At 26.1% G+C, this 21,285-nt stretch overlaps 1 protein-coding gene across 3 annotated transcripts; it reads right to left on the reverse strand.

The window, feature by feature from the left end:
• Positions 1 to 1,436: 1,436 nt before the first annotated feature.
• On the reverse strand, positions 1,437 to 20,718 carry LOC135922117 (uncharacterized). 3 transcript variants are annotated; one of them, XM_065456530.1, is made up of 6 exons: positions 20,654 to 20,666; positions 20,488 to 20,611; positions 20,379 to 20,439; positions 8,850 to 8,990; positions 7,975 to 8,134; positions 1,437 to 1,858 (listed from the first exon to the last, which is right to left on the reverse strand). In XM_065456530.1, exons 4-6 carry the CDS (start codon positions 8,940 to 8,942, stop codon positions 1,659 to 1,661), a joined length of 453 nt encoding a protein of 150 aa, XP_065312602.1. In that variant the 5' UTR covers positions 8,943 to 8,990; positions 20,379 to 20,439; positions 20,488 to 20,611; positions 20,654 to 20,666; the 3' UTR covers positions 1,437 to 1,658. The 3 variants fall into 3 exon arrangements, with proteins under 3 accessions (XP_065312602.1, XP_065312601.1, XP_065312603.1); XM_065456529.1 differs by lacking the exons at positions 20,379 to 20,439; positions 20,488 to 20,611 and having other exon boundaries at positions 20,654 to 20,718; XM_065456531.1 differs by lacking the exons at positions 20,379 to 20,439; positions 20,488 to 20,611; positions 20,654 to 20,666 and adding an exon at positions 9,061 to 9,065.
• Positions 20,719 to 21,285: the final 567 nt, after the last annotated feature.

Genomic DNA, 21,285 nt, shown 5'->3' on the forward strand with positions numbered 1-21,285 from the left:
GATATGAACCTCTAACTCGAATCTTAAATATTATTTTGGCTAAAATATTAATCGGTCGTTTTTAAAAACAATAATGTTGATTCAAAAAAATTCAAATTATTTTTTAGAATTATTGATAAGGGATTAACAAAAGGGAAGTGTCATGCTATTGGCATTTTCCAATCATATCTATCAATTGTATTAATTTGGAAAATAATTATTGAGTTAAAAATATTTCATTTTATAAATTTATAAAAATCCTTAAAATTATTTTATTAATCATATTAAAATTTAAATATTATGTTTAAATCAGGGTTTCGAACCGAACCGCGAACCGGAACGAACATTTATAATTTTCTGAACTGTAACCGAACCGTTATAACGAAAATATAAAAAGAGTGAACCGAACTGTAATTTTTGAACCAATTTACCCGGTTCATAATGGTTTTTAAAAATAACTAATTTTAAATTATTAACTTAAATTTGAAATATTCATTTTTCTTGGGGGCAATTTAAATTCGTGATTCCTTTTCAAATCAGGATTTTTAATACTTAAATCGCTATTATCTTCATATAAATCTAAACCAAGTTTATGTTCTTACTTTATATACTCTAGTTAATTAGACTAGAAAAATCTTCATGGTTAAGTAAATAAGGAATTATAAAAATATAAATTGTTTTATTTCCGGTCATGGGTTACTTTATTTGAATATTTACTGATTGAAAAGATTTTTCTCTAAGATTAAAATATATATGATTTATGATTAATTATTTTTAAAAATCAAATTTATAAAAACTGGTACCAACCGAAAAGAACTGTTATAAATTCTAAGCCAAATTTAACTGATATAAATTTCTTCAAAAAAAAACCGAAATGGAAAAAACCTTTATAAAATTTTTAACTAAAAACTGAAACGAACCGCTATACTTAACGGTTTGAAACCCTGATTTAAATAATTTGATTTTTTTTGGATCAACATATCTTATTAATATGGTAAATTTGTCCACCAAAGAAATCTCGGTATAAATATTTGTTTATTTAATTAATTTTTTTTTGTTATTATTAAATATTTTATTGACATTAGTAAATAAAATTCAGATTTTTGTAAAAAAAAATGAAAAATATATTAGAACCCTCAGCATGACTTCTATTTAATGATCCTTTTGTTTTATACGAATATTATAATAAATTGCAACTGTATGAGACCCACCGAATTGTTGCCGCACTGAATTGATGCTGTGCCGAATTGACGTGGAACCAATTTTAAGAGACTTTTTTAGGTTAATGTCAGACAACTTGCAACATTTTGTATATATTTATTATAAAAGTAATTGCATATTAATAATATGGAAAAAAAGATATCGTCTCTAAAAAAGATAAGTAATTAAATATATAATATTCTTATATTTATGATATGATATGATTATAAACGAATTAGCGATTCCGATTCCTGCGGTTAATTAAAGTTATAGAAGGTTAAAAAAAGATTTAATATCAAAAACATATGATTTACATTATTTATTTATGTGGGAAAAAAATATATTTATAATTTAAAAAAAAATTATAATAAACTGAAATATTTAATTTATTTCATATTATATACTAAACTCTTTATAATTGTGAGTAAAAATATCACGGCAATATTTCTATAATTATATTTAGGCAACTTTTTGGCATTCTAGGATGCTGCCATTAATTTCACAGAATTGTTTATTTCGATATCATCCACTCCGCCGTTCTTATTAAAAAATAATAAAGATCTGTTATATTCAGGAAGGGAATCAATGGATACATGAGCAATTATTGGGATTTTACTAAAACTAACATCATCTGTGAATGGAGCGAGTTTTCCTATGGAATTTATAATTGAAGGGTTAGCTAGATGATAATTTTTTTTTTAAAAAAAATATAGAATATAGAATAATATTTACTCCATTTAGAATTTTGATATATGGGACTTTAAATAATTTTGTTTAAATATGGTGCCATCTTTAATTAGAACATGACTAAATCCCATAACTTCGGATCAAAAAAAATAAGATGGGGTGGATGATTATATTTTTCAACAATAAAATATAATGTGACATAAATTTCAAAAAAAAAACACTTAATTAAGTCAGATATTCGAACGTGTAAAAAATGTGGTAAAATATAAACTATAAAATTCATATTTTTCATGGACCTGGAAATGGAACAAGGACTTCTTTCCGTTCCTGTCACACTTAGGTTTCGAAAAAAAGAGCTTAATTTCTATTCTTCATTATTTCCCAATCCAATAAATAGGGCCAGGGCTAGTATGTGTAATTTTTGTCAAAATCATCATAGGTCTGAAAATCAGAGTTATTAAAAGATACTTTTAAAATGGATCTAGATAGATACATTGGCTAAAAAGTTATCTAGATCCAGATACATCGCCTAAAAAGTTATCTTGATACACATACAATTTTTATTATACTCTTATATAAGCTTTGCATAATCGTAAATTAGGATTCTATTGTGAAAATACATGAAATGAGCTAAAAAATTTATTGACTCGATATTACATTTATCAAATAAAACTAAAATAATGATTTTTAGATTTTAATATAATCATATAATATATAAATAATGATTAAATGGTTATAAATAATTATTAGATTTCAGTAATAAATATTTTCAAAATTTTGCATTAAGGCATCCTCGTTTATCTAAAAGACATTTTTAGCTACACTAAGTCTTTCTACCAAGGCGCTTGAAGGGATTGGGATGTATAATTTTACGAATAACAATTTTATATCAGGATAAAAAATACTAAAATCCGACATACTTTTTTGAAAAAATTATTTAAAATTTGTTGAGTATCAAAATTTAAATCATCATTAACAATCATGTCTACTGCTGTGGGGTACTGAAAAAATCGGATATTAAATAGTTTTTTTTTCTCACAGGTTATTTGTTTGCATTCAGTTGAAGACCTTGATAATTCATCAACTAATCTTTGTATTAATTGTTTTTTTTTATTAACAGTGTTTGATTTTTTCTCTTAAAATTTAAAATTACAATTGTAAACATTTATTTAGTATCTATACCCTTAAATGTTTTACAATGTTGCAAAGAGGTAATGCTAACTGAAATTTTCGTATTTTTTGGTAGATATGGCAAACATTTTATTATCAGAGATTTGTTTTCTTTATTTTGAGACATTATTTTAAAATATACTCTATAAATTGGCTATGGAAATACTACTGAACTTGATGCTTCATTGATTATTACTTCTTACTCTTCATTACTATTAATATTAATCTAAAATAAATTTTAAAAATTAGTATAATAAAATAAAATTAACCAATTCTATTGAAAATAAAATTAACCAATTCTATTGTAAATAAAAATGGCAGATTCCTTAAGTTGCATTGTAATATCAAAATTTGTCTGGGTTATTGATAAACTCGGACATAATATTTAATGAATATTTATAAATATATTTTTTTATATATAAGTTTTAATATTTTATATATATGTAATTTTTCATTATAGTAGTCTTAATATTTTTTAATATATATACATATAAATTATATGCTCATATGAAATAATTTTGCATTCAAATATTTTTATTTATATTATAAAAAGCATTAAATAAAAGTATATCAAAATGTATCTTAAAGTATCTAAAAACAGATACAGATATCCATAAATAATATCTAGATACAGATACTTTAATCAAAAATCTATCTAGATACAGATACGACATTTTTATATCTAGATACTTTAACAACTCTGTCTGCTAATCATATACATTGATAAATTTTAAATATTTTATTATTTTTTCTCAAGATTGATTCTAGTAAAAGTGATTTTTTACGCCAACAAGCCCCAAATTCCGGGTTTGCAGATTCAATTATTTTATTAAGTCTCTCATAAGATAATTAATATTTATATTCTATTACTTTCATGTGATATAAATATTTACCATATACATAAATATAATTTATATAAAAATGACAAAATATGACATCCATTTAAATTATAAAAAATGTGTAAAATTTTTAATAATTTTTTTTATTTTTCTTAATTCTGTTGCATTATCATATAGAATTGATTTAAATATATATTTGTAGTCAATTAATACTTATTTTATATTAATACATAAATATATTATAACATATCATACATGTTAGCATAATTTGATTGATCAGACTACCTCTGAGTCTACTAGCCCCTAATTACTAATATAATTAACATCTTCTAAAAATATATTTAAACATGATATATAACTATGAAACTTTCAATGCAAAAAGAGGGTTTTAAATTTCATATAATAGCAATTTTATTATTTTCAAACACTTCATATTTTTATGCCAATATTGTGTGTAAAAACATTTTGATTTTTACCTAAAAGACATTTTGATTTTTACCTAAAAGACATTTTATTATAAAAAATTTTTAATAAAAAATGGGTAAGCCTCAAATATACATATTCAATGCTATTATATAATTAAATTTGAATTTCAAAACAGGTCTGGTTTTAAAATAAATTCCGCTGAACCGACAAGACCCTTAGGGGGACTAGTCCCGGTCTCTCCTAATTCTTTCTTTTTCTTAGCTAAGGAAGGATTGTCAAACAAATAGATATCGAATTATTAGTGAATGATATATCCATCGATAAAACAACCTAATACGATTTTGCCTAAATAGAGAACTATGATAATATTAATGCCATCCTATAAATTTCACTTCTTCCAACACTATTCCAAATTGATCATCATTCCATTGTGAGCCTTATATATCCCTACATTTATCGTTATTAAGTTTAAATAAAACTAATATGTTAATAAGATTTTAAACAATAATCATAATAGGGTATCACATCTAAGGAAGGATACATTATTCAGAACAAATCTTTAATATAAACATATAGTAATTAACTATACAGATTTAGAGGTTATCGAGAATTAATAATAGAAATTTGGCCCAATAATGATAAAAATGGCAACTACCTTTAAAAGTTAAAAATAAATATTTGGGTGAAAATATTTAAAAAAGGGATTGTAAATTTGATTCCAATTTCAAAAGGAAAAAGAGGTATACCCGCTAGGGTGTGCATTGGGCAGGTTTTCGGCCAGCCCGCCCATCTAAATTGGTAGGCGGGTTAAAAAATTTTCAAAAACGACATGCGGGCGGGCTAAAAAATTTTTAAACTATGGGCGGGGTGGGTGGGAGAGTTCGGACGGGTTAAATATTTTAAATTTTTGTTATTTAAATGGGCGGGTAGACATATTTTTTTTGAAAATTATGGGCAGGCTAGGCGGGCGAGTTAAATTTTTTAAAACATTGGATAGGCGGGCTTACATGCTAAAAACCCACTCAGGTGCATTCTATACGCACCTCACTCTCAACTTCTCCACATTGACTTAAGAGGATGCATGAATTATAGAGTAAGGTAGGGGTTAGGTAAACCCCGGGGCTTGGCAAACCTAATCTCATTTTAAAATTAAATAAACTAAAAGGTTAAAATGTTATCCTACCTAATATAGTTTTTATTAGTTTACATATAGACAAAAAATCTTTTGAAATATTTAATTATTAAAAATTTTTGTTTAAGAAATAAAATTTTGATGAAATTTTCAAAATATTTTTATATGACAGAATTATAATTTTTATTAAGATATATAATAATTTATATGTAAATTAAATTTTATAGCAACGTTTGAACATTCTTCTATAATTTGGAAAAGTTGTATTTATTATATCTAGATATTATTTCAACATAATTTGATTTAGAGCTAGCGGGGCTTGCTAAACCATACACGTAAATTATGGCAGTTAATAATGAAAAAAATTTCAAAATCTTAAAAAGGCAATTTCATGGCTGTTTTATGAGATGTATTTAGGATTTAAGCTAAGAAATCATAATCTCTCCTTAAGATCCTTATTTTTTATGTCCAAATTTATTAAATTAACCAAAATTAAGTTTCAATTTTTATTAGTGCTGTAAACATTTCTAAAAAAATCGAACGCGTTCGCGTTCAACGTTCTTGACAAAAGTCGAACGCGTTCACGATCAAGTTCACTTTCAAAAAAAATCGTTCAAAATTTTATGATAAATTTTTTTAAAAATTTAATTAAAATAAATAAATGTATTATATTTTTTAACACAATATATTAGCCATGTTAAAATAATATAGTTTTATTTTGATAAATAATTATAAATTCAATATTAAATTTTAATAACAATTGTTTTTTAAAATTTTCATCTGTTAGCCAGGAACACTTTGCAATTACGGCATTAGCTATAATAAAAGTCCTTTCTACAGTGGCAGATGAGGGGATTGCGATAATATACTTAATAAACAACTCTTTTAACGTGGGGAATTTATTAAAAACATTTATTGATTTGTCCTTTGCTTCAAAAAATTGAGATAAGTTATCCTCCTCCAATACATTCTCTACTGACAAGGATATCTCGAAATTAACAGTTCTTTAGGGTTTTCAAAGTATATTTTTCAATAACGATATAAGTTTATTTTTAATAGGTTCGTTCTATGGAAGTTATATCCATGGCCATTGAAGCTATACTGGATGTTTAATTGCAGAAAGAACATATTGATCTTCATAATATATATCAAATCTTTAAAAAAAATAAATATATGTAATTAATTGAGAGTGATAGGTTTAATATCTTTTATTAATCCCATTTAATACTGCGTCTATCAATGGTTGACCATATTTGAGGCCACTAATTTTTTTTTAATTTTAAAATAACTATCGTTATTGTTGCGGTCAAATATCCCATATGCATTTTTTCTTCAAATTTAATGATTTTACTTAGTTATATTATATAAAATAAAATAATTAATATTACAACAAATGTCGTTTTAAATTGGAACTTGAAGATTTTGACACTGATGATATAATACTTTTTGGGCACATTTTACACTTGGTAAGCATTGAATTAGTTCCCTAATATAGGATTTTACTGTAAAACATTTATCATATTTGGCCATGATAATGTTAATTCATCTGATTTTGGATTTTCAGAATCAGATGATGAGGATTAAATAACAATATCCATGCTTATGCTAATCTATTAAATTAAAATATAAACAATAATATTCAAATTAATAAACTATAATAATGGCGTGTCAAAAAAATTGAAATATGAAAAGGAAATAAGCCGATTAAAAAATATAAATAATATTTTTTTAAAAAAATTCGGATTAATATTAAATTTTTCAAATAAATAAAAATAAAAATTAATTTTAAAATTGAACGAACGTTAAATTCGAACGCGTTCGTCATAAAAAATGCGCGTTCGCCTTCAAAGTTCGTCAAAAATAAAAGGAACGCTGTTCATCATTTTTTTCAAAAAAACGAACTTCGTTCACGAACGTGTTCAGAACGCGTTCGTTTACAACACTAATTTTTATATATAATTAGCGTCAATTTATAAGTATTATTATATTTTGAATAATAAAACAATAAAATTATTCTATACGTATCATTATTAATAAATAAAAATGCATTTCAATTTATTATGGCCTAAAAAAACCAATGATTTAGGAAGCCCCTTGAAATGGTTTGCCTCACCCCGCTGGGGTTTGTTGGAAAAAATTTTCACTTTTACAAAAAATAAAATTTAAAAAAAATGAATATATTTTTAAAATTTTATAAGGCACCTTTATAGAGTATAGTTTTAGGTGTCTAATCATATATTATTTTTTATATTATCTAAGAAAAACCAGGAGCTATAGCCAATTTTGTAAAAGCTAACCCCAGTCACCCCTATTCGTGTCTATCACTTTTCTAACATTATATGATAGTAAATTTTTATTATTAAGAATCTATAAATATATATCAAAAATAGATATTATAATAAGTTATCAACTAAAATATATATACACTCTCTATAAAATATATTTAAAGAAAATATTAAATTAAACCTTAAAACCTTTTCTTAAACTCAGATTGAAATTTATTGTAATAAAATAAATAAAATATTTTATTTAAAAACATACTCAAAATTTCCACAATATTGGACGAAATATTCCTGTTGTACATTTTGTATTTTCTATCTTTTAAAGGGAAAAATCTTTTCGATGGAACAAGTGAACCTCCTAGGGTGTCAACTTGTCTTTTCTTCCTTTTAGATTCCGTAGATAGAGACTCTATTTTAGACTTTGAAGTAAAATATAAATTATAAGGATTATGATAATGTAAACCAATTATATGCCCGGCTCGGCCCGAAACCCATGGGCTAATCGGATAGGGCATCTTGAAAATTCGGGGTGGGCCGATCAAAAAATTTTTTAAAGTATTTTTCAAACAAACCTTGAATAATGCAATTACGAGCTGGGCAAAGTGAAAAATCTTTTCGAGTAGAGTTAAAAATATTACTGACTAAGCTAAAAAAAAAAACTTTTTAAAAATCTGTCCAATTTATATGGAAGGTACTCTACAGATTTTTGAAAAAAACATGAATGATTTAAAATTGAAAGATTCAGAATCCTCACCTATTTCGAATATAATATTATACACTATTTAGTTGGATTAAAAAGAAGATATTATAAAGTCTCAAAATAAATTTTAAAAATTAGTATCTCATTATAGTGACATCAAAAGGAAAGCTTTCTTGATTTATAAGGTTGATCCTAAATTAGCAGATAAGTATAAATCTGTGTGACTTTCATGGAACACCTATAAAGCAGGTAAATAGGAATAGATAAGATACGCGACAAGTGGAATAAGTCAAAAGTATTTATAATATATAGGGTTTGGCAATAGATATAAGATTGATTGGAATTAATATTTTTTTTTAGAATAAAACTCATAATAAATCTTAAAATTTTAAAAGTGTACTAAATAATTTAATAGAATAGGTCATTTTAATAACTTCTTTATCGTGGGATGATATTCTTATGTGCGCACAAGAGTGACATTTGTTATTTTTGACGGGAACACACAATATACGCGGAAGATATACCATGACAAAGATAGCACTAATGAAAAAGGAGAGGATTTCGACAGAGGGAATCTATAATAATTTAATTTAAATAAATATATATTATCTTTTTTAACATGTTCTAACCCACAAATAAATTAACTTGTCCATGGGGAACATCTTGAAAATGATCATTTTTATTTCTTTCACTCACACTAATTTCAAGATTATTTTCAGCCACTCGTTAATTTGACCCAATGTATATGGCCTTTTTGTAGTCATATTTTATTAAATATATTTCTAGTGGATTAAATTCAATTTTTTTAAAAATCATGTTAATTTTTTTTGAAATTATTATATTTATTTTTTATCCATTGTTTCTTTCCAAACATACTAATTTACCACTGGGATGTAAAGCAGCAAAATTTATTTTAGTTCCCCTTATCAGACATTAATAAAGGTTTTCTTCAAATATTCTAAATATAATCTTTGAAAACTTGATGTATCCTTTTTCTAGATATATTATTTAATACTAGCATTATATTTTTCTTCCAAGTTACTGCTTTATAGTGATGTAATATTGTATACATTTTTGAAAGAGAGGGGGATAGGGGAATATATTTTATTAACTTAAAATAATATTTACAAAGCAGGCAAATTTCTCGAGGGGATTTTTCCCCCCTCCCGACTATGCCTATGATATCATTTGTAATATACGTTATTTTTATCATTAGTTTCTTTATAACTCCTTAGAACCCTGTAAAAGTTATTTTTTACGGCCCGACTCGAGTCCGATTTTTCAAAAACCTGTTTCCGAGCCCGGCCCGAGCAATTTTTTGTTCAAGCCCGACCAGATTTGAATTCTTTTGGAATTTGAGTTTAAATAATATAATTTCTAATGAAAAATTAAATATTATAATGTATATTTATTCACACATTGCCACAATAAAAATATATCTTCTAACACCCATAAAGGCTATTAATATTCGGCAAATAGAAATTATGTAAATGAGTGAATGAATGCCATGGGCTGCTCAATTTGAGCCGATTTTTAAAAAGGGCGAACTCAATATTTTATACAGAAAAATATTACGCAAGCCTTATGATTTTGCTCATAGATGGCACAAAGGTTAAAACATCTATTAACGAAATCTTGAGGCTTAGGTAATATTTTTTTATTTTGAGTTAGCCGTTTTATAAATCGGCTCAAATCGAGCCGTTTAACAACACTAATGACATGTTAGCACAATTCAATTATAATAACATAATCCATTTAATAAATTAACTATTTCCTGTGATTATATTAGTGATAGAAGAAAAGCAGCCGACTGCTTTTATGTAACGATAAAATATTTGAGAAGAAATTTCATACAAACAAAACTAATAAAACCACCATCAACAGGTTTCTTTTTATTCTTTTAATATTTTTTCTGCTTTTAGAATTCAGGCTCATCATCAGAGTTGTTAAACCCTATTTTAAAAATAGAGCGCTACCGCTATCACTACCCATCAAAAAAAAAGTAGCGCGCTATTAGCTACTAATTTTTAAAAATAACTTTGGCTACTTTTTATAAAAAAAATTTAGAAAAAAAATTTATTTTATTTTTTGTTATAATATCAACATTTATAAATAAAAATATAGTTTTGATTACAAAAATATTTATGTAAAAAGACTATAATTAATGTAATAAAAATAACTATTTATATGGTAGTATTCATTTTTTTTTATTATTTTGTTGCATTATAATAAAATCATTTCTATAATATCATCCCCAAGGAGCGACGATCAGAAAGTGTAAGTTTTGCCTTACTAAATAATCTCTCAACACTAGTACTAGAGGGCAAGGCAGTATTTAATTATATATACATATTTTTAATATAAGAAAAATAATACTCATTTGTATTTTTAAATTTAAAAAACGCGTTTAAGGGATTTTCCATTATATTAGTATCCTTTATTTCAAAAAAATTATCAGTGGAAGTCGTTTTTATGGTTCTAACTAGGGCATCTTTATCTGCTATCTCAATCATTAGTGTCTGGCGAGAAAAAATTGTTGTACCAGGGGGTAGTTTTATTATCAACCAATGACATTGACTGAACTGTATCAATTATAAGATCGACAAAAACTTTATCATCCAGTTTCTGAGAAATTTGGCATGTGCAATATTACTAATCAATTTAGCTAGAATTGAATTGGATTTTTTGGATGTAATCTCCCCTAAACCAAAATTATTAAGATGTTTTTCTATCTCTTTCAAATTGTTGGTATGAACATTCTTACAAAATAAAAATACTATTATAATTTAAAAATGACACTTACGTGTTTTTTGAGGTAATAACTAATAGATTTATTTGAGGATATATTTTTTTTACTTGAACAAATAAATTTGTAGGCAGATGATTTAGGTTCATAATACAAAGAAAATATAAATTACAAATTACAAAATATAAATTTCAATATTAAATAATAAATTAAAAAATTATAATTAATTTTAATACTAATCCATTATATTTTTAAAATATAGCTAAGTAGCGTTACATTCATTATATTTTAAAAATTAACTTAACTACTTCAAAAAAAGGAGCGCGCTAAAAAAAAAGTAGCGCGCTATTAACTATCGCTATTAAAAGAGATAGAGCGCTACTTTAACAACTCTGCTCATAATAAAGTAACCAAAATAAAACAAATAAACTAATCTCCAAACGGAATCTTTAATATTTTCTTATTTCTTAGTCTTTAATAAATATTTAAAGAGATAACGTCCTCTTTAATTAAACGGGCCCTGACAGTAGGGTAAATTACTGCCAATCAGTGGATAATTTACTGCATTGGAGACGCCCTATAAAGGGAAATGGAATCCGTTTAATTGTAAGTTTCCCCAGTGAACGATACGATATTTTAGTGATGACATTATAAACCATAGATTATTTATTTTTGTGCAAAGTTGGTTCATTAGCGATGAATGTAATTAGATTTGATCGTATGCTTTTTTATGAAACGAAAATATTTGAGAATCATTCCCCACCGTATCACGATATCACGCAATTTGGTATAGACTGCAGATGATATAAAGAAATAAATATTTCCTACATTAAATATATATATGAAACAGGGTCGGTATGCTGGTAATATATGAAAATATATTAAATTATTTATAATTTATTGTAGCCACAAATGACCTATGGACTGATGATTAAAAGAAAGTATCTTACATAACTCTCATCTATCATTTTATAAATGAATTGTAGAAACTTAATAAAATTGTATTGTTTACAAACAAGTCTGAAGAAGAAAAGAAGACGGATGATAAAAAAGAAATTATCAGGAATTTTACCTTATTAGGTATTGTTTTCATTTAAAATAATTATAAGAATCGAATATATTTTACTTATATAGAGCTAGCTAAAGTAGGATATTTCTGTCTGCCATGCCATTCATTACTAACCAAGGATCTAATGTGATTAAATAATTAAGTCATAAACTCCTATTGTGCCATCCATCTATTAAATACAGTATTAAGGATTAACTTTGAGAATAGAAATATTGATTCTCAAGTGTCAGAAATATATCAATGTTTTATTGATTGCAAAAGTTTGGTTATTTAATGAATCAAACCAGGTATGTTATTCAATTTTCTATTTTAAAATATAATATTTAACTTTATGTTAGTTAATAAAGTTGCTAATATGTTATATTTGTGTGTTGAGGCATGTTGAAATAGTAGACTAAAAATAATTGAATCAATATCAATTCAGTGAAATACGAAGTCCTCAGTTCTAGAGGAGAATTGACGAGTCTCGAAAATATCGATTATAAATAGATGAGGGACAGTATCAAGTTTCTGAGGCTGATTTAAATCCCATCCTTCACAAAGATTTATTGTGTTATAAAAAAAATTGAGTTTTTTTAACTCATCCTAACTTAAACCCAGATCTCAACTAGGCGCAAGATGTCTGAAAATTATGGTGGATATATTTGAAATTGATTTATTCCACAAAATTTCAACATTTTCGTGCCCTAAATTTCGGCAATGAAAATGTTATCTCGATCTCGAGAACAATAAAAAGATTTGTGCCAACAAATGAACGTATTTATTAATGCCGAGAAGATGAAATGGGAGGTTTTAATCAACTCACCAGCCCCACCTATCCCTCCAACCAGGCGCGTACGCAGGAATTTGGTCTGGGAGGGGAGGGGGATAATAAATTTTTTTAAGAGATATTATTGTTATTTAAAAATATTAAGCACAAATTTATTAGGACTAATAACTATTTTTAATACACAATTTTAAATTAATATGAATTATAAAAAAATTATATATATAAATCGGCATATAAAAAACTATAGAATAAATGTGAATTAAAAAATATTGAACGGATATAACTGGCGGCATTGAAAAACTATAAAATAAATGTGAATTATAAAATATAAAGTGAATATAACCACCATATGAATCACTTAAATGACCCAAAATAGAAATTTGAATTTTTTGAGACTTTAAAATTTATATATAAAGTATAAAAAATTTAAATTTTGGAAATATAAATTAATACACAAAAATTTCTTAAGAATAATTGTATTTTGTATGTTATATATTTGTAATGTAAAATCCAATCTTCGGGGATTGTGCTAATTTTTCAATTATCTCATCCTTGCGGCGTTAAATGCCTATGAATATTCAAAAGATCCAAACCATTCCATCTACTTTCAGAAGTTGTATTTCTTAGGTATGTTTTTCAGAGACTTACAGGCCCGACCCCCGGGACCGTATTTTAATTTTTTTTTAATATACTCGGGCCGGGCCCGAATTTTTTTAAAAAAAAACACACGGGCTGGGCCTGAAAATTTTTGGGCCGGGCTGTATATTATAAAACCAAATATTTGAAATCGCCATTATTAGCTTTAAAATAAAAAACAAATATAATTTATTTTAAAAAAATTCGGACCGGGCCTGAAAATTTATTTTAAAAAAAACTCGGGCCGGGCCGAAAAAATTCTAAAAAAAAATCCAGCCTGTGCCATGCAAATGGTACCTCTGCAGGACTCTGTTATTCTTTTTAAAAAAGAGAATGTTCTCTCATTAGTTTACAAATGGGAAGAGTTGCTAATATATATAACCATTTTAATACATTGAGAATATATCTAAAATGTGTTTAAAATAATGCAAAGCATCCATAGCATTTTTTAGTCAACCATAGTTAATCTAATCATAGTTATTCAGCTAATAAGGTATCATAAGATACTTTAACATCTTCATGTTAAAAATCTAACAAATATTCATTTTTTTCTATCACCATCTGAAAAAGGTTTAGAAGGCTTTTGTGGAAGTAATATCTGCAGATTGGTAAGTGCTGCATGATAAATTAAAAATTATTCATTTGTTTGGGTTATAAATACATCTAGGAGAGGGCACATTTGTTTTATAATACTCAACCACGTATAGCTCTGCTTTTGACTCAACAATAACATATAAAATATGAAATCCTTCATCAACATTAGCTCTAATTTCCTTGTGTTCTAATAAAATGCTCTCCGCTATTCTCATCTTGTCATGTTTTTGAAAAGTATTTCATAAAATAGTTGTATAATTAAATAAATAATACATTCTAATGAGAAAAAAAATTTGGAATAAGTATTGAATCCAATAATTTTTTTGCTTCTGAGGAAATATTTCTTTTAAGCCATTATGATATTTCAGTAAAAGCATTAATAATCGGCTCTTCTAACGTCATAAAAGCTGTTACTGCTTGATGGCGGAGACTCCATTCAACAAGTTTGCAATTTCTTTCTCCCTGGACAAGGAGTTTCAGAGATAATTATTATTTGACTAGAAATTTAGATAAATATTACGCTACTAGAAATTTGAAAATAATGGGTAAATATTACGCCAAGGAAAACTTAAAATCAAAATTAATTGATAAATTAACTTAGTAGATGAATGTAATAAATAAATGTAATTAAATATATATATATATGAGATAGGAATAAATATTTACAAATATAAATTAATATAAACAATAATATTTTTGAAAATAATCCGGCATCTGCATTTTTTGGCTTTGGGGGGAAGGGGGGGGGGGGGGGTGGGGGGGGGGGGATTTGCCCTTTTGCCCCCCAAACCGCTGCGTACGCGCCTGCCTCCAACTGATATAATTTTAGGAATAAAGGTTCAATAAATTATTAATAAAAAAATGAATTAAAAATTTTTATATATTTTTATTAAAATTTTTATAATCAAAAGAAAATCGGGTGCTATTTTTACTAACTTTAAATATTTAACATGTTTTTTAAAACTGTAATATTTTTTTCTCTAGTCTATTAACGCTTTTCTCTGGCCTCATTTAAGCTTTCTATTAAGGCGTGCTGAGACAAACATGTTTTCGCCCTATCTTGACGATGTCGGTATTAGGCTTAAGAATATATTATTCTAACTTACAATAATATCTCCATTTTATTTAATATAAAATAAAATAAAAATTATTACAAATTGTCAAAAGTCAAATCAGAAATCGAATAAATTATTAAATTTAAGGAGATCAAAATGATAACAATGAATTTAAGAGGGGATATGCCTAATTTTTAGCGATAATTTTTTTTATTATTCATATTTATAAAAATTAAAAAAGTAATAATCATATTATCATTGAATTATACAATTAAAATATCTATTCCAAAAAATCTATTAAGCTTTCTATTACTAAGCTCTACGGAAATCTCATTGAGCATAATGCAAAGTAATGTTTTGAAAAATCAAGAATACCAGTATAATAGATTACCTTTCAAATAAAGAATAATGGTTATGCATTTTACCTAAAATAAATTTTAATAATGTTCACACAGCACAACATAAAGAGCAAACCGGGCCTGAAATTTTTTTAAAAAAAATCCGGACCGGGCCTGAAAATATAAAACCGGACTATGCCGGGTCAAAAATTTTTTAAAAAATGTACGGGCGGCAGTGCAAATAGTATTTTTGCAGGTCTCTGATAAAAAGAAAGGGATTTTTAAGTTTTAAATGTCAATATTTTACATGTTTCTCGAGCAAGGGACCACAAATTTTAAAATCTTAAAAGTGTGATAAAAGAGAATTTAAATAATAAGATAGGGAAATCGCAATCAAAATTCAAAAACCGGGATAGCATAAATTTGGAAATAGAAATTTAAACACTCTATTCATTAAGCCCATAATAACTTTAGAATAAATTGGCGAGGTAAATTATTTTATTGACTATATGTCTTATGTGTGACCTAACTATTGATCAAAATGTATAATTGACAAAATTTAGATAATATAAATAATATGGTTAGGTTTCACCATGATAGCAATTTACCAAACAGTGACCTAATTTAAAAATTATATTTTTAACATGTCTCTTTCCTCCTTTATCTGGAAAATATTTTAACCTTAACCCTGACCATTTCTAACCTACCCCAAAAGGACAGTTTCAAAAAACTGGTTTCGACGGGAATCGCGCTATCGACCTGTTGTGTCTCATTGGAGTTCCGCCTGGAGCCGTGATGATTATTGACTCTGTTATTTTTTTTTAACCTTTCCACGATGATGATTTTAAAAGTTGAATAGTTATTGGCTAACGGTCTAGCTCAATTTAATAGTATGTATAAACGTGACGCCATATCATGATGTTGCACGCTTACTATAAATAAGGCTAACTCATCCTTTCATTTTCATTTCATAGAAAATATATTTATGTAAAGAAATCAGTAATACATGATGAGAGTGCATACGAACAGACAGGTAGTCGTGGGGGGATCACCTCCCCCCCCCCCGTAGAAGTTTTTGAAAAAAATATAGAAGGTTTTCATGAATAATGAATTACAAAGTATATACTAAAATAAGTATATTGTATTTTAAATTTTAGCAAAAAGTTCAAATTTATAAATATTTTTTTCCTGTGTATTAATATTTTATCCCACGAAAATTTTAAGTATATTTTCATCATTTTTTAAAACCTTAAACAATGATAGATACAAGCTAATTTTATCAACCAAAAAAAAATTAATTTATTTCTAAATAATTATGATTAGGCCACATTTCTAGAGTGTATAAAATTTTGAGATATCCGAAGATAGGATGAAGCCTCCCACATCATACAACATTTTTGGTCTAGAAAAACCTATTTTGAATATCCGAAATATTGGAATGGCTTGAATTAGTTATTTCATCTTAAGCAAATTTATTAATGGATTCAATATGATAGCCAATTTTGTTGCATTGGAATATATTAATAAATTAATTGCACCACAATTTTATGCATATTTTTCAAAAATATTAGCTTAAGTTATGAGAATCGTGAATATTATTATGTTACCACCTGAAAAAAGAAAAGAGATAATAGACCATTTTAGAGATTTATGTGATAGTTGAGGCGAAAACGATTATATGGTTTTGAAATTCGCAAGCCTAGACTTGCACATAGACGAACAAAGGTAGTGTTGTTAAACGGCTCATTTTGAGCCTATTTTTAAAAACGGCTAACTCAATATTTTAGCCAAAAAAATATTGCCTAAGGCTTTAGATTTCGTTAATAGATGTCTAGACCTTTGTGCCATCTATAAGCAAAATCTTCAGGCTTGAGTAATATTTTTCTGGATTAAATTTTGAGTTAGCCGTTTTTAAAAATCGGCTCAAATCGAGCAGTTTAACAACACTAAACAAAGGATATCAATATTAATGTAGAATCAAATAGAGGATTAATAAAATAACTGATATTATTCCACTTTAGAATACAATTTATCAAATGGCTCTATCTAATTTACAAATACTATTATACCTATAAATTCCGAGGTTATATTAAATCTTTATATTGAAAAAATTAAATATTAGATAAATTTTATTCAAAACATACACCGGTCCTAGTCTGGCCCTGCCCTGATACATAAGCTAGGCCGTTTTAAAAAATATATCTAGCCCGGGCCTGGACCTATAAAAAAATTTAAAGCCAAGGCCGGCTGAATATATTAAATCACCAATATTATATATAAAAATTAAAAATAAATAAAATATATTTAAAAATCACATTAATTCACTTATCATATTACCTATTTCCATTTTTTCGGTCCTTAAAAAATTTCTCTCAACTAATCATTCAATATTCAATCAAATTAAAAGCAACAAAGATACACTCAATATTTAAAATATATTATACTTTTTAAGGGTAAAATTTTTTTCAGATAAGTATTATTTTATCTTTCTTTTTTATGTTCCAAATTCAAGCAATTACTTATGTTGCCAGGGAGAGCGCAAAATGACTGATACTTATATAAAAGAAGTATATTAAATTACAAGAGGAACAGGAAATAAGGGATTACCATTGACAAGTAGAATTAAAAGTGTGGGGATTCAAACTCACTTTTTTTTACTACAAATGGGGAGTTAAGATAATTTGATTTTATATGGATTTCATATTCACTGAAAAACGCGTAAAATACCGAATAGGTATATTTTAATCTGACAAAAAAATTTTTTGAAGAAGGCCGGGCCTGAAAATATACTTTTGCAGGTTTCTGATATATATCTGAAGGAAAGATTAATTTTAGTAGATAATCCTAAACGTTAAAAAATATTTTGGAGTTTTTTATATTAATATTACTGTATATTTTAGCAACAATACCAATTGTTGAAGCACAGATAAAAATCTTTTCTTCATTACGAAGCAAAAACCTAAAAATTTTGCATTTTCAATATTTTATTGTGTTCGAAATTGAAAATTTTTTAAAATATGGTTGGTTATAATAAATTTTATATTGATTGGTTCTAATAAATTCTTAATTTTCCAAAATATTTTAATAAAGAAATTATCCCCCCCCCCTTACCTTGTATAATATTCCTGGCTACGCGTCTGCATAGAGAGACGAGATCGCTTTCGTTTTTCTTTTGAAAAAATAAATGAAAAAAAAATACAAACCCGGAAATCAAAAGCGAACTGGTTAAATCGATAAACAAATATTAACCGCCATTTTTCAGATTTTACTGAATCTAACCTGAAACGTTAATATTTTGTAACCGAATAATCGTTAAAAATACGGCAGGGGCCAATTTATCTAGGAACAGATGCCAAGTCAAAATATTTTAAATTGCGGGAGATACTTAGTAAAAAATTTTTATTTTGAGGGAAAAATATGAAAATTGCAGGAAATTTTTTTTTATGCGGCCCGTGGTTTGTGAAATGTAATCCCACCTCCCATTAATTCTTATAATTACTTTATATATATATTAGTAAAGTCAAGTAACGTTTTGTAATATTTTTCAAAATAGGTAATAGATACTCGCATATGCAAGCGTGAGGATTTAGTTAATATGAAAAAATAATATTTCCAATGCTTATAGATTTTTTATTTTGGAGCATTCTGGTGAATCTTTAGAGAGCATAACAATCTTCTCAAACATGATATCAATATCTATCGGTAATATTTATCAAATTGCAAAATCCATCAATAGATGGTTTTGTTTTGTAAAGAGAATTATTAAAATCAAATTTTGATTGCTAACACTCTAAAAAAAGTTTCGCAAAAATAATATCTACTACATTTAAAAAGCTATTAATTAGGGCAACATTTAAACAATTCAAAATGAATTTATTATTTATTTTTAAATGTAAAGATTAGCATAGCTATAACATAATTTTATGAATCTTTAACAAAGATTATTCACATTTGCACTTGATAAAAGCTGTCATAAAGTCACTTTATTAGTGCACATTTAATATATGTTTAACATATGAAAGCTACAAATAAATTTAATTCTAAGATATAGCATATCTAAATAGGGGTCCGAGGGGACTCTACCTATACTTTCGTGTTATTTATTAACCTGTACTATGAAGTATTATTGATTGTGTCTTCATAATTCGAAAATATTGAGGAGCTATAATGCTATGATTTAAAACTGGTATAATGATAACAAATTGCTATTACTCAAAGTGAACTATAATAAATAAAATAATTATCTTGTAGAAGTCCGATATAATTTATAATTATGTTATGTATTTAAATGAACATAATGATAATTTAATTAAGAGATGTAATCTCAAGGAAATATAGTTCAGTCCATATAAAATGTTCCCATCCTAATTCCTAAAATTAAGTAACACAAACACATGGTTATTATGATAACATATTAGAAAGAAGGAAATCGACAAGCTACACATGTTTTTTGAAAAAAAGTTTTAAAATTTATTTTAAAAATAATCAAATACTGTTTCTCAAAATTATTATTTATAAATTAAAAACGTTAAAATGCTAAAAAAAATTAATGCGGAAGAAATTTTAAAATAGTAAGAGATTTACAAAGGCGAAGGCTTTGCGGGAGAGAGATATGTGCGTGTAAACTAAAAAATGGCGGGAGTCTCCCGCTGATGGGAGACTTGGCAACCCTGTATGAGAACGAATTTTAAGAGCCCAAAGCAGCGTCGGCCCGCCCTGCCTTATCATATAATATTAATTCAAACATGATACATACTTTTGTAGGTGTGTCAATGGATATATATTTATTTATTTTTACATCGTGCAATTTCTATCACCTTTACGACGTGATAACAGTTATATATATAATTTTTTAATAAACTCACATACATACAAAAAACTAAGGGGTCCAGTCTATTCTAGAAAAAATTATTGCGCTCTTTAATGATCTACAAGGGAAAAAAAATATAATGGAGGGGTGGATAGGAATAAGTATTTATATTCTGTATCCTTTAAAATTATTAATTAAAATATGTATAAATTTTTTTTTACTTTGTATATTTTCATAGATTTGTTGATTATTTGATATAAATAGTATGTCTGATGATTTTTTGAGCTCAAATTAATTATATTTTATATTTTTTAAAAATTTTAAAAAAATATAACTTTTGGGAAAAATATTTATTATTTATTTAAAAGCATTTAAAAATTGAGCTATCTAATTCTAAATTATCTAATGTTGATGATGTTATGATAATATGAGGATGAGATGAATTAACGTATTTTTTTTTATTAAGAAAGATTATTATAATAAATAAAAAAATGATTAAAACAATTTTTGATGCAATAAAAAAGATTATTTTTTAAAAAAATATATTCATTTAATTACAGGCTGTTTTTTTTTGCGCGCAAAGATATTCAGATTTTACGTCTAAGAATTTGATTCTGCTGCCTGTCAAAGACTTGCTCTAGACGTTTGAATTTTTTTTTAAAGGACTTCCTTTTAAATATTTTTTTTTAATGAAATAAAAGAGTGTCCATTAATAAATTTTTAAATTTGCTCCTTTATGAAAAATTTTTTTTTAAATTTATTAAATTATAACTTATCACGAAAATCCTAAAATAACATTTATATTGTAAACTTCGATTTATTAATCGTTAATTAAATTAACTCATTAATCTTT

This window comes from Gordionus sp. m RMFG-2023, chromosome 1, assembly GCF_954871325.1.
Source record: "Gordionus sp. m RMFG-2023 chromosome 1, tfGorSpeb1-WG-v2, whole genome shotgun sequence".
Taxonomy (NCBI): domain Eukaryota; kingdom Metazoa; phylum Nematomorpha; class Gordioida; order Chordodea; family Parachordodidae; genus Gordionus; species Gordionus sp. m RMFG-2023.